This window comes from Suillus fuscotomentosus (genome assembly GCF_016647785.1).
Source record: "Suillus fuscotomentosus strain FC203 chromosome Unknown F5891scaffold_21, whole genome shotgun sequence".
Lineage (NCBI taxonomy): Eukaryota > Fungi > Basidiomycota > Agaricomycetes > Boletales > Suillaceae > Suillus > Suillus fuscotomentosus.
The window spans coordinates 567271-579520 of NW_024539533.1; the positions used below are offsets into that span (position 1 = coordinate 567271).

At 44.8% G+C, this 12250-nt stretch overlaps 4 protein-coding genes across 4 annotated transcripts; 3 read left to right on the plus strand and 1 right to left on the minus strand.

The window, feature by feature from the left end:
- Positions 1 to 2329: 2329 nt before the first annotated feature.
- On the plus strand, positions 2330 to 3155 carry F5891DRAFT_950353 (uncharacterized protein; the record flags this gene model as incomplete). The annotated part of the gene is made up of 3 exons (XM_041374951.1): positions 2330 to 2640; positions 2852 to 2955; positions 3022 to 3155. 3 exons carry the CDS (start codon positions 2330 to 2332, stop codon positions 3153 to 3155), a joined length of 549 nt encoding a protein of 182 aa, XP_041227185.1.
- Positions 3156 to 3726: 571 nt separating this feature from the next.
- Positions 3727 to 6045, plus strand: F5891DRAFT_979428 (uncharacterized protein; the record flags this gene model as incomplete). The annotated part of the gene is made up of 10 exons (XM_041376887.1): positions 3727 to 3913; positions 3953 to 4047; positions 4487 to 4567; positions 4649 to 4699; positions 4753 to 4775; positions 4851 to 4884; positions 4960 to 4993; positions 5501 to 5560; positions 5758 to 5872; positions 5895 to 6045. The coding sequence occupies 10 exons, from the start codon at positions 3727 to 3729 to the stop codon at positions 6043 to 6045; spliced, it is 831 nt and encodes a 276-aa protein (XP_041227186.1).
- A 1693-nt stretch (positions 6046 to 7738) lies between these two features.
- Positions 7739 to 9137, minus strand: F5891DRAFT_1187482 (uncharacterized protein; the record flags this gene model as incomplete). Its single annotated transcript, XM_041366853.1, has 4 exons — positions 7739 to 8075; positions 8127 to 8370; positions 8433 to 8799; positions 8865 to 9137. The coding sequence occupies 4 exons, from the start codon at positions 9135 to 9137 to the stop codon at positions 7739 to 7741; spliced, it is 1221 nt and encodes a 406-aa protein (XP_041227187.1).
- A 2086-nt stretch (positions 9138 to 11223) lies between these two features.
- F5891DRAFT_950393 (uncharacterized protein) lies at positions 11224 to 11963 on the plus strand (the record flags this gene model as incomplete). Its single annotated transcript, XM_041374961.1, has 2 exons — positions 11224 to 11270; positions 11324 to 11963. 2 exons carry the CDS (start codon positions 11224 to 11226, stop codon positions 11961 to 11963), a joined length of 687 nt encoding a protein of 228 aa, XP_041227188.1.
- Positions 11964 to 12250: the final 287 nt, after the last annotated feature.

Consider the following 12250-nt stretch of genomic DNA (forward strand, 5'->3'; position numbering starts at 1 on the left):
TGTGAAGGTACATTGATATCACAAGTTGCAGCTGCTTGACATTCCTTTCGGAGGCGCTGTCGATTCTTATGATGTTCTGATCATTGCAATATAAAAATTTATGTGCGACATTTAAGTTAGACAATAAGTATCAAATGAATTTATTGGCGCGACATACCTTTCTTTTGAGCCTTGACTACATGAGCCACAATATCAGCAAACTCTTTATTGCGCCATTTCTTCTCCCGCTTCTGCAAACAGCTCCCCTCATGCGACTTGATAGCACGAGTAGAGAAAGGCTCATTACAAAACTTACATTGCACTTGTGCAGATGATGTTGAGGACCGTATATATGCACGTCTGTTGGTAGATGACAGTCCAGACATCCGAGTAGAATACAGTATGGAGCAACAGTTAGAGACGCAGATAGCGGTTATTGTTGATGGCAGTTGTATCGGAGTAGTAATAGGCAATGTGATGACTGTAACATCGGTCTATTATTAAGATTTCCAAGCCCCTTGAAACTTTGTCAGCTTGCCTTGGAATTCACATGGCACCTTGCGAGACACTCGGTCTGACTTGCAACTCAGATGCAATACGGTTGGCAGGCATCACAATTCGGTCTAAATATAGCAGCCTTGTAAGGACCCTTTAGAAATTTACGACACCAAGACACACAAAGGTATGTCTGCCTGTCTTGATATTACAGGAAATTGCCCTTCTCATAAATGATACAGACACAGAACAACTTCATAGCAGACTATCTCCTGTATCAAGACACATATCTAGATATCATCTTAGATTCCGAGAACTTCGTCCATGCTGGCATATGCAAGATCTGCCAAATGGCTGAGAGTACCTTCCGTTGTGTAACTTGCACTGGTGATTACGGCTGGTGTCGTTCCTGCCTTGTCAAATCACACAAGTCATTGCCTTTCCACAAGATCCAATTGTGGAATGACAGGTGCTTTGAGGATACCACTCTGGCTGACCAAGGATTTATATGGCATATGGGTCACGGGGGAGGGGCTTGCCATCGAAATGGAGTTGCACAAAGTTTGAATGCCACCACTGCTGTCACTATTGTGCATTCCTCTGGGGTGTTCACTCACAATGTCTCATGGTGTTGTTGCCTAGAAGCCTCTGATCAACAGCACCTCCAGTTGCTCCGGGCAGGATTATTTCCTGCCAGCACCACCCAGCCAAGGACTGCTTTCACCTTCAAAGTACTGGATCATTTTCTTATTGGCACCTTAGAATGCAAAACTTCAGCATTGAGCTTCTTTGAGAAGCTACGTCGGCTGACCAATAACGCTTTCCTGGATACTGTTCCTGTGAGTGAAAGTTGTGATCCTATCATTCTAGATCATCCTGAATGTTGGCTCACTGTGTAGGATTGATATCAAGAACTCATGAGAGTATCACGTCTATGGCAGGATTTGAAGAACCATAAATGGTTTGAATTTGGTCATGACAGGGAAACACAGCCAGGACCAGGAAATCTCGCACTCTTTTGCCCATCTTGTCCCCAGCCAGGAATCAACATGCCTTTTCAGTGGGAGGAGAAATATGAAAGGCAAGTTAGTTCTGTAATTTTTCATAGGCCGGTGGCTATGTACATAGCACAATACACCCCCGGCCGGTGGTATACATGTACTAGTCACTGGCCGATATGCTATATATGGCTGGAATAACCCATTATGGCCAGTCTGCAGCTGTGTGGACATAGTGCTGGCCGGTTGTCTTTGTGCACAAACATGCCTGGCCAGTATTACATGTGCACAAACATGCCTGGCCAGTACTACATGTGCCCCATGTGTGACACATCCTGGCTGAGACCAGACTGGCCAGCATTCATTTTACATTACCTAGATGAAGACAGGCTGGTGATTTAATGCTGACTTTGGTTTACAGATGGCTAGTAATGAAGAGATTGGTGGTGGATGGAAATTTCACCGCTCAGCACATGAACATGCGACGGCCTAAATTAGATATCTGTCTCTCTGATGGCCTAGGTTATATGGTGACAGAGGTAGAATATCAAGCTCACTTGACATCAGCTACAGAGAGTAGAGAGATAAGCCGCCTCATCAGGGTTGTAGAGTGTGACTCAAATTTATGGACAGAAGTCTGCTTGTAGCAATCATCGAGCAGTTAATGCTGCAAATACCAACCAAAGCAATCTACAAGCTACAGGGGTGGGTGCTACTGCTTGTGCTCGGCATGGGTGTTTTGTTCCCCATTCCATTGTTGACTTTCAGAAGGGTGAACAGTTAGTCTTCTCTCATTTTGAATATTAAGGTTCTCAAGTGTTTTGGCTTCATAAACTGACTTAATCCTTGACAGTCATATGAATATTGATTACTCAATATGCAATGCCATAACACAAGCAGCCAATGGAATTGATGACTCCCTCATCATTTATGATGTTAGGTGCCAGTGGAACCTTCATTTCACAGAATGTGTTGAGGACTGCCCTGGCTTGGCACTTTCTGATAACACCTGTATTGTGACTGCTGTGGGGAAATTTCATCTCAGCGCTCATAAGCTTCCTTGTTTTGCTAGATACAGCCTCAATTTTATTCTAGGAGCTGGACAAGTGGATGGTGAAATTCTGGAGACACTCTGGGCGCCTTTCAACAAGATCTCTCCAACAGCTCAGTCCATGAGCCAAGCCCACCGTCAAGAAATCCTTGATGATCATATGCGGAATTCAAATTGGAAAAGCTCATTGGAATTGGTAAGTACCTATATACAAGACATAATGACAAATTAATTTAATGCTACATGCAGTTAAGATGCTCTTAAGAAAGTACAAATGGGCCAACAAAGGCATTGACGACACTAAGGTACCATTCGAAGAGCTTACAAGATCTTTGAATGCCAGCAAGGTCAAGGCATGGGAAGAAGATGAGGAGAAGGCAATGAAAGATCGAGGAGAATATCTTGACATATACCAGCTAAATATAGATAAAGGTAAGCTGTTTGAACTTTGCTTCTTTTCATTTTCACATGAGGTATATTCTGATGGATATTTGGAAGCACCAATCATGGCAGAAATTCGGCTGAAATTAACAGAATCAGAATATGTTAATACTGGCAAGTTGGGATCAGTATCTTGGCTTGTCAATGGCATCCATTTGGAGGATTCACAGTACATCATGAAACAATTTTAATCTGGAGGGTGTATTTGATTTTAATTTTAAAGATGCATTGAGAGTTGAAATTAGGCAGCTTGCCAAAGATGCATCCCCTGCTTAAAAGGTCGTAGTTGAAGAGAAACGACAAAAGCTAGCTGCAAGGATTACAAAATTTCATGAGGTGGCTGATGCCATGATGGAGGGGATTGAAGTTAATGCAGGTACAGAACATGCTGACGACATCAGATTCTGCAGTCCATATGTGAAGGAGCATGGATGGGAAGGTGCACATCTTGAAGAAGTTTTGGATGAGGAAGCTCCTGCAGAAGCTATGTGTATTTGGATGCCATCATCAGTGCCTCACAATGGGGCTTCAGTGCTTGGCTTGGACAATCTGTAATCTGAAGAACTGGAATTACAAAAGGAGCAGGCAAATGATTGCTTGCAGAAGTTACAGCAAGCTCTAGGCTATAAGGCCATAATTTATCGGCAACATTTCCGGAGTGCAGATTCTACATGGCAAGGCATCAGGTCAAAGCAAGAGGTTCTTTGTTGTCATGTCAAAATTGATAAGTGTGTCCGAAGCTATCAAAGAGCAAGGGCTGCAATGATTCGACTAGGGGTGGATGAAAATATTCTAAGGAATATTTACCAAGAAATTGAGCCTAATCAGCTTGGGGTGGAGAAGGAAGTCACAGAAGAGAATAGATATGGGCAAGCATCCCACAGATTGGCCTGGTTTTGGAATGTCAACAATGTTCTGGATTCTCAGCAAGACCCTTGGATGGATGAATGTGAGTTATACTTAAAAATCATATTTCTCAAGTGACCAGTATTAGTTTACAGGGTTCATTGGTTGAAAGCCAAGGCCAGATGGCAAAGGTGGGAGGAGGAGCTGAGTTTGGTCCAACATGAGATGGGTTGGACAGTGAGCTGGTTTTGATATAAGAAAGAAGAGTGGCTGAGAAGATACAAAAAATCAGTCAAGCCTGGGCATCCAGCATATGCTCATCAACAGATGTGCTTGTGGGGAAAATTTGGATCTGAGGCTGAAAATTCATTCAAGAATAAGATGATAGTAGTTACATGATTGTATCATTACATTTTCTATTCTGATGGGAAATGCCAATTGAACCTTGGTCTTGTAGGACAGTTAGGGCTGTTCCACTGTAGTGCGTGCAGACTGGCTGACCTATCAGGGGAAGGTTGATTCAGACTGACCGACCATCATGCAAGTCGGCTCATTACTCATCTTTTTGCTTGTCCAGAGTACACTCCTTTCTCTTCTAACTCTCAAGTAAAGCTCCCCCATTTCATTGCATATGTGTCTCACCACACCAAACTCTAATACATGACCTTCAATCCAGCTGCTTAAAGCAAGTTTCCCCACTGCTTTGGGATCTTCGGGTTACTGTCTTTTCATATCTGCCTTCATGCTCACATCCAAGGTCATCTGTGACAACACTTACTCCAACAAATCCTGGAGTATTGTAGCCCAGGGTATGTTTCAATTGCAAGAAATCAATTAGATGGAGGGCAAGATGTATCAGTATCTGGAGTGGGAACTTAATGTGGATCTGGTAAGTTTATCATGATGGCCAGAACATATATGCTCCCTGTATATCTGTGCCAGCTGGGCTATCTGTCACATACCAAGTGAGTAGCCAGGGTAGAAGGAGGCCAGCTGGACCCCAAGGCTGATGGTAATGGGCCATTATATACCACCTATAGATATATGCCGGCCGGGCTATCTGTCACATACCAAGTAAGTAGCCAGGGTAGAAGTAGGCTGGCTGGACCCCAAGACTGATGGTAATGAGCTATTATATACCACCTGTAGACATATACTGGCCAAGCTATCTGTCACATAACAAGTGAGTGGCCAGTGTAGAAGGAGGCCGGCTGGACCCCAAGGCTAATAGCAATGGGCAATAATCAGGCAATAATGTTGTTATGATGCATCAATTACCTATAATTGTAGAAGGGTAGTGATATATCTACACCTGTAAGCCATAGACATAGACACATGATGTATCAATGATATATTGGTACCTGATATACCAGACCTTGGACTACAACTGTGACAAGATGATACTTCACCTACTGTATCACAATATATCACACATCTCAGCATTCTAATTACCTGGAATATACCTGGAAGTGTCAGTCAAGTGATATATCAACTTTCTGGTAGGTTAGTAGAAAGTTTGGCACATGATATATCACCTCCCACCTTGCTGGTCATTGTATTAATATATCATTCTGATGTATCCTAGCACCCTAGTGTGAGCCGCAGGTTATATATCATCCTGCTGGCTATGTATCAGCCCAGCTGCATATTTGGCTGGTGACTATATACATGCATCACAAAATATCTACAGGACCGGCCAGCCCACTTGTGCACTATCAGCTGTGCATCCAGCCAGCCCTGAAAGTTGAGGGTATACATGCTGGCCAGCACTGACCCTACATGTTGTGACCACAACTCAGTAAGCCCAAGTTGGCACACTGGCCAGGTACAAGCTGCATGTCTGGCCGGTGACTATGTACATTGATCACACAATATCTACAGCACCAGCCAGCCCAATCTCAGCATGCACATGTCGGCCAGCACTTAATATATATGTTATGACTACAGTCTGGTCAGTCCAACTTTGGGCACCAGCCGCTAACGAGGTACATACAGTGGTCAAGGCTAGCTGGGACACATTCTACAATCATTTTTTATGTCCGGGGCACCGGTTCTACGTAGGGTCATGACTGAAGTATGTGCAGCAACTTCAAATGTACCAAAAAAATAGTGAAGGCCATGCACACTGCTGCCTTGGAATGCGCCAAAGCGGAGATTGAAGGGCAAGAAGTAGAAGAGTTGTATGCCAGTGACGTGTCTGAGAATGACAGCACCGGAGTCATGAGTAAGAGTTAAATTGACGGAAACACATACGTGACTCTCTGGTGCATCAGCGGGACAGTAGTATCCGTAATGACTGTGCAACCGTGAACGGCAGATGCACAATCACATAACGACAGAGTCAGCATCAGAGAGGCACAGGAAGTGGGGTCTGCTGTCAATAAACTCATGTATAATTCAAACAGAGAAGTAGTACATACATTAAATTTGACCGTCTTGAAAGCCTGAGACTCTCCAATGAATGTGAAGGTTGTGGTGCCACGAGAGTGAGTTGCTCTTGGTAAGAGGTGAAGGTGAAATGGATGGGATGGGAAGTTAAGTGAGCTGCTCTCAAAAGAACACACCTAGATAGTATGTCAGTCGTAGTGCACTGCACTAGAGTACAAACCTACCAATGATGTTCAGATAGTAGTTGATGCAAGAACAGTGCACTATAGTACCGATGACATTCGAATATCGAGTCAGTTGGATGCGAGAGCGATAGGGAGGCAGAGTACATACCTTCAGGCCATATTGATGCGAGGACAGTGCACTATAGTACCAATGATGTTCGGATATCGAGTCAGTTGGATGCGAGAGCAATAGAGAGGCAGAGTACATACACTGGGGGCAGGAACCAATTTGCCCATGGGTCAAATGTTGAACCTAGCGTGATCTCAGACAGATTCAGGTCACCTTTGGTTTTGGCAGATAATGTTAACAAAAATTAAAAAAATTTCTTACTTTATCTCAATTTGAGTTATCCTGTCATATATACATTATAATCATCTTGTCTACACATTTTTATCAGACATAAAAATTATCCTGGCATATGTTTTTGTTGTCATTTTGGCATAGGATCACATAATGATCACATTTTCAACAAGTCTCAAACTCATGTTTTGAGTAAATTTTGACTGAGGTTAATTCTTTTTTATTATTTTTTCATTGGAATCAAGCTAGGAAATTTTTGTCTATGAATGCAAGCAATATATTACTTTGATTCTGATCACATTTTGGAGTTTTTTTAATTTATAACACCCTATATGAGGGACCCCTTTGGACAAAAATAAAAACTGTACTTTGCGCTGGAAAAACTGAGAAATGAGAGAGAAAAAGCTGTACTATACGAAAAAGTCACACTTTCGAAAAAAAAAGTCACACTTCAAAAAAAAAAGTCACACTTCAAAAAAAAATCACACTTCAAAAAGATCACTCTCAAGAAAAAGAAAAAGCACCGACGGTGCAGAACCTGCTGCCTTTGAGACATAGGCCTTAGCTATGCTACTGTAACTCGGATGAGCATCTTCCTGAGCAAATGCCAGCACAATTACCAGCCTCGAAATGTCTGAATATTCAATGTTACAGTACATATGTAAATCAAATGTAATATAGAACAATCGTCACAAATCAATCAAAACTATGTTCTAAGCGGAGGAGTTGCGTATGCGAACAAGTCCATAGTATGATAGAGTCATTAGAAGGTAACCGTATGGCCACAGGTGAGTAGACAGATACTTTCCGAGATTACGAAGGCTGCTATCGTTTGGAACTGGAGGGGATGCTGATTGAAGGCGGTTTGTGATCGTGTAGATTGACTCTGGTGCGTCCATCAGAATCGAAGAGAAGTTGGAGTGACGTGGTTTGAGTGCTGGTCGACGTTCTGCCAAGAGCGAATTTGGCATTAGATTCTCTTTCTCGTTTTCTCCACCCCACCAGGAATGATCATTTACGTCTTCCGCAAAGATTCGCTTCCCCGCGAGGAAGGAGAAGAAAGACGATCGGAAGGCCTAAATGCGGTAGACCCCATCGCAGACCTTGCAGATCTTTGTGGAACTGTGACACGAGAGGCGCCCTGGGTCACATATCGACGAGTGCCTCTGCGCAACAAATGTTTAATGAAAACCGGGCTCTCATTCAAAGCAGCCTGTGCAATCTTCTTTTTCTTCACATGAGCAGGCGTCTTGCGGATCCAGCAGGGTATCCAAACAGCCGGGCTGCTATCGGGTGGACCAGCTCCAGATAACCGGCGCTGGGCCTCGTCCACACCGTCGATCAAGAGAAGCCTGCAGGGTGGGACAATGAAACTTCGTATATAAGTAGCCAGGCCCACTCACCGTCGATCTACGAGCCTCGACAAAACAGCACTGAACCACCCAGCATACTGTTTCTCAGGAAGTGGTGGGAGCGCAATACCGGGAAGACGTTTAGTTGAAGTGTGTAACACGATGAAGTGAGAGAACCGCCGTTGAACTGTTATGCGGGTAGGAGAGATCGGTGGGATGTATGGATCATATGATTCATCTGTAGCCGAAGAAAACAGTGAAGTAACGCTATACATGGTATATGCTCCTGAAAGGCCTGACGTGCACTTCGAAGGTGAGTGAGCCAAGACCCGAAACTTTGGAACTTTAGATTGCCACGCAGGGCCAGCGTCTGCTTCCCCAGCCCAAGTCTGCTGAGCCTAGTATTATCATCATTGATGGAGTCTTCCGTAGAGATCTGCTGGTGTGAAGAGGATGAACTTGGAATGACTGGATCGACGTAGCCTTCGAGAACCCACTCTTCTGCACCACTTGTCACGAACCCGGAGAACCGATTCAGAGTCTTGCCTCTAAGAAGGCTTTGCCTGAAACTTGGGAGAGGGTTCGTCCATTCACCGGTATCCTGAGGGACGATAGAAAGTGGCTTTGACTGATGCTGGAAAGATGCTTGTGGAGTGATCGTGCTGATAGGTGGCTCATTTCTCCCATGAACGGCTAACGGTGCAGAAAGAAAACTAGTCGCGCACTTCACGGACAGCATAAGCCAGATAAGCTCACGAACATCGAGCGATCAGTATGATCAGTACTCACCGTGTAATATGTCTGAGTCAAAAGTCCTATCTCACCAGAGCTCACTCTCACCAAACTCCAGCCATCTCCGGCCTCCTCCTTCAAAATGTTCAGTTCATCTCCAGCCTCGACGGTCAGTTCCCTGAATTCAGCCTTTCCTTCAAAGTTGTAGAGCGCACGAGCCGCTTTGACGGGATCTTCGACAGGCTGCAGTTCATAATGTTCATCTGCCGGCTCAGGCTCGTCGTCTGATAATGAGTGACATTCCAAGGTGTACGTGAGAGAAATCCCCATGATCGGCTATACAAACAAGTCTGCTACTATTTCCCACAGTTTTGAGCTATCATAGTAATAATATTAGAAACAACTGACATTCAACTTGAAGTAATCCGAACAAAATCATGATGCGTGCGGCCTCTAGCACGACTCAATCTACCATCCAACCATACTCTGTACTCTCGCATTCCATCGCGGCCCTCTAGCACATCCCTGCGCGCCTACACGAACCTTCCCAATCCTCTAAAAGCGCTATACTAAGCTCAGGGCCCGGCTCTTGTCCGTGCCATAGTTTGGTTTTCGCAAGGTACGTCACAGTGTGGTTGCGCGGCACTGTCATGATGCTTACAAACTGAACAATTTCAGTTCAAAAACGTTCGGACAAAGAAATCTCAACTCTGCGAACAAGCTGCAGACCTTACATTAGGGTTCGGAATGCAGTCGCCTGCACTCCGAACCCTAAACTATGATTCCACAAGACTCTTCGGCGGCGACCCTCAGATGGCACCAGTCGTGACTACAAGTGCATGCGAGAAATATATCAGACGGTACGTCATTGCTATTATGCACATGTTCAATGGGCTTGGCAGGAACTTACGATGCTTAGTAGATGTCTGTCTTGGGCGAAACCCGAGATACAAATCCAGAGGCTGTCAACCTCGTTGAGGATATGGTGCGCAGTCAGCTCATCGAACTTGTGAGTAATCTCAACTTTAGTGATGAGATTCATCTGTAATGCGTAATCATGATGCTACTCTAGATCTCGCAAGCCCACATCCACGGGAAATATGTGAGCACCATCTTTGTAATATTGTGCGCTGTGATTCTAATCATCATATCAGGTCATTTTTGGTCAAAGAGCATATGTTCTCTCCCCAGGCGCTTCTCCTCCTGATTGGCATGATAAAAGATGAGAATCTCCATGTGTAAGATACGACGGTGTTATGTAGTACCTGAATTTCTGAAGCAATCAACTATATTCCAATAATCTCGGGCGCTCGCTGACTTGAACGCTACCACCCTACCTATGGACGCAGGACCTCCACTCCCCTTGGGAACTATTTCTCTGGCTTTCGAGCATCTAAAGAATGATGTTCGGAGAGCACTCAACACACAAGTAGGAGACGTTGCTCGGTTAGATGAGCAAATTGCCATGTGCATGAACCTCGAGCGACACATTCAGTATGTGAGTCCTTTTCTCAATTAACATATATGCGACTTATCAGGACCAGCACGCAAGAATTATCGCACCAGATGACCGCCATATCATGCTTTCTGGCATCCATGAGATGGTTGCTGACTTGGAGATTGCCAAGACGTCATCTACCGATGAGCCTGATGCACCGCCAGTAGCTCATACGAGAAGCGTTCATACTGGTGGACGAGGCCGTCCTCGCATCGAAATTGACACTGATGTTCTTGCAACTGCTTACCAGCTTGCAGGGCCAACTCGGCTCGCACAGGTCTTCAATGTGTCTGCTAGAACAATCCGACGGCGCGCCCTGGAGCAACAGATAGTAGAGCCAGGTGATCCAGTGTTTGTCACACTCACAGACGAAGACGGGCATGTCTTCCGCATCCATACATCATCTACCGGATCACAGTCAACACTGACTGATGAAGAACTAGATGGGATCATGTTGGATATTCTGACTGCATTTCCATCGTTTGGTCGCCGAATGATCGACGGACACCTCCACTATTTAGGGCAACACCTTCCTCGTCGGCGGATTCAAGAGTCCTATGCCCGTGTGAATGGCCCGCCAGTAGCAGCCTTTGGACTTCGCCGAATTCAGAGGCGAGTCTATTGTGTCGCAGGTTTTAACTCTTTGCAGCACCACGATGGCCAGCATGGTAATGATTCTATCTTAAGCAGGCATTGTCCAAGTCCTCACAAATGAGCTCCATAGGCCTTATACGCTACAAAATGGTGACCCACGCCTTCATCGATGGGTTTTCCCGTTTTATCACAGGCATCCGCGTTAGCAACAACAATCGAGCTGAGACAGTCTTTGACCTTTTTCAATCACTCATCCAAAAGCATGGCCTCCCACAACGTGTACGAGGTGACCATGGAGGTGAGAATGTTATGGTGGCACGGCATATGGAAGAAATGCGAGGCTACAACCGTGGTTCATATATATGGGGATGGTAACTATTTTATTGGCAATAACTGCTTTTCATATACTTACGCACTCAAATAGCAGTGTCCATAACATTCGGATTGAACGCCTTTGGGTTGATTGGACCAGCGCAGTTGGTTCCAAATGGAAAACCTTTTTCCAAAATCTCGAGGTCTATGATGCCCTAAATCCCGAACTCTACTCTCACATCTGGCTTCTTCACTATCTGTTTCTCGATGTCATCAATACCGAAGCCTTGCAGTGGGCAAATGCTTGGAATTCTCACACGATGACACTGCCTGGACAGCGTAATGATAGTCCTCATGCCTTACGTTTTTTTAGTGTCATCAGCGGAGGAGGGCGAGGAGTCGATGCTAATGGAAATGTTCTACAAGATTTTCAACCAGCCGCAGATGACTTGGCTCCCGAGGAGATTGAAGAATACGGTATTGATTGGGAGGCTTTTGAAGATCATCACCTTCATAGCCATCATGCCAGTGAAAACCCTCCTGACCATCTGGCACACAATCCGTTTGTTGCGCACTGGCCAGAACAACATAATGTTGTAGAGGTAGAGGAGCCCGACTGTCCACTTACAGCTCAGCAGCTAGAGTATCTAAACACTTACATCCAAGATCTGTCAATAGATACTATGGAGCAGCGGCATGCACTATGGGTTACTGCATTACAAGTTTGTCATGATATCTTTCGATGGGTATAGGACACATTATTTACATTTCAGTATCGTAGTTTCGCTGTACAGTACTTGTGCAGCCTGACACGCTTTAGGTGCAGAAGACATTGACGGCGTCTCGTGTATGCTTAATGTAGACATGCCTGTCCCGTACATGGATGATACGACTGTCATCTTACAAATGCTATAGTATCCAATACGAATGCGTGTGCATGTAGGGGGTAACGGATGATAAAAGTCAGGAAAACAAGCAATGAGGTACGCACTTGGGAGTGAACTTTGGAGTGCAAACAATGGCAAAGGACTCCGGAAGC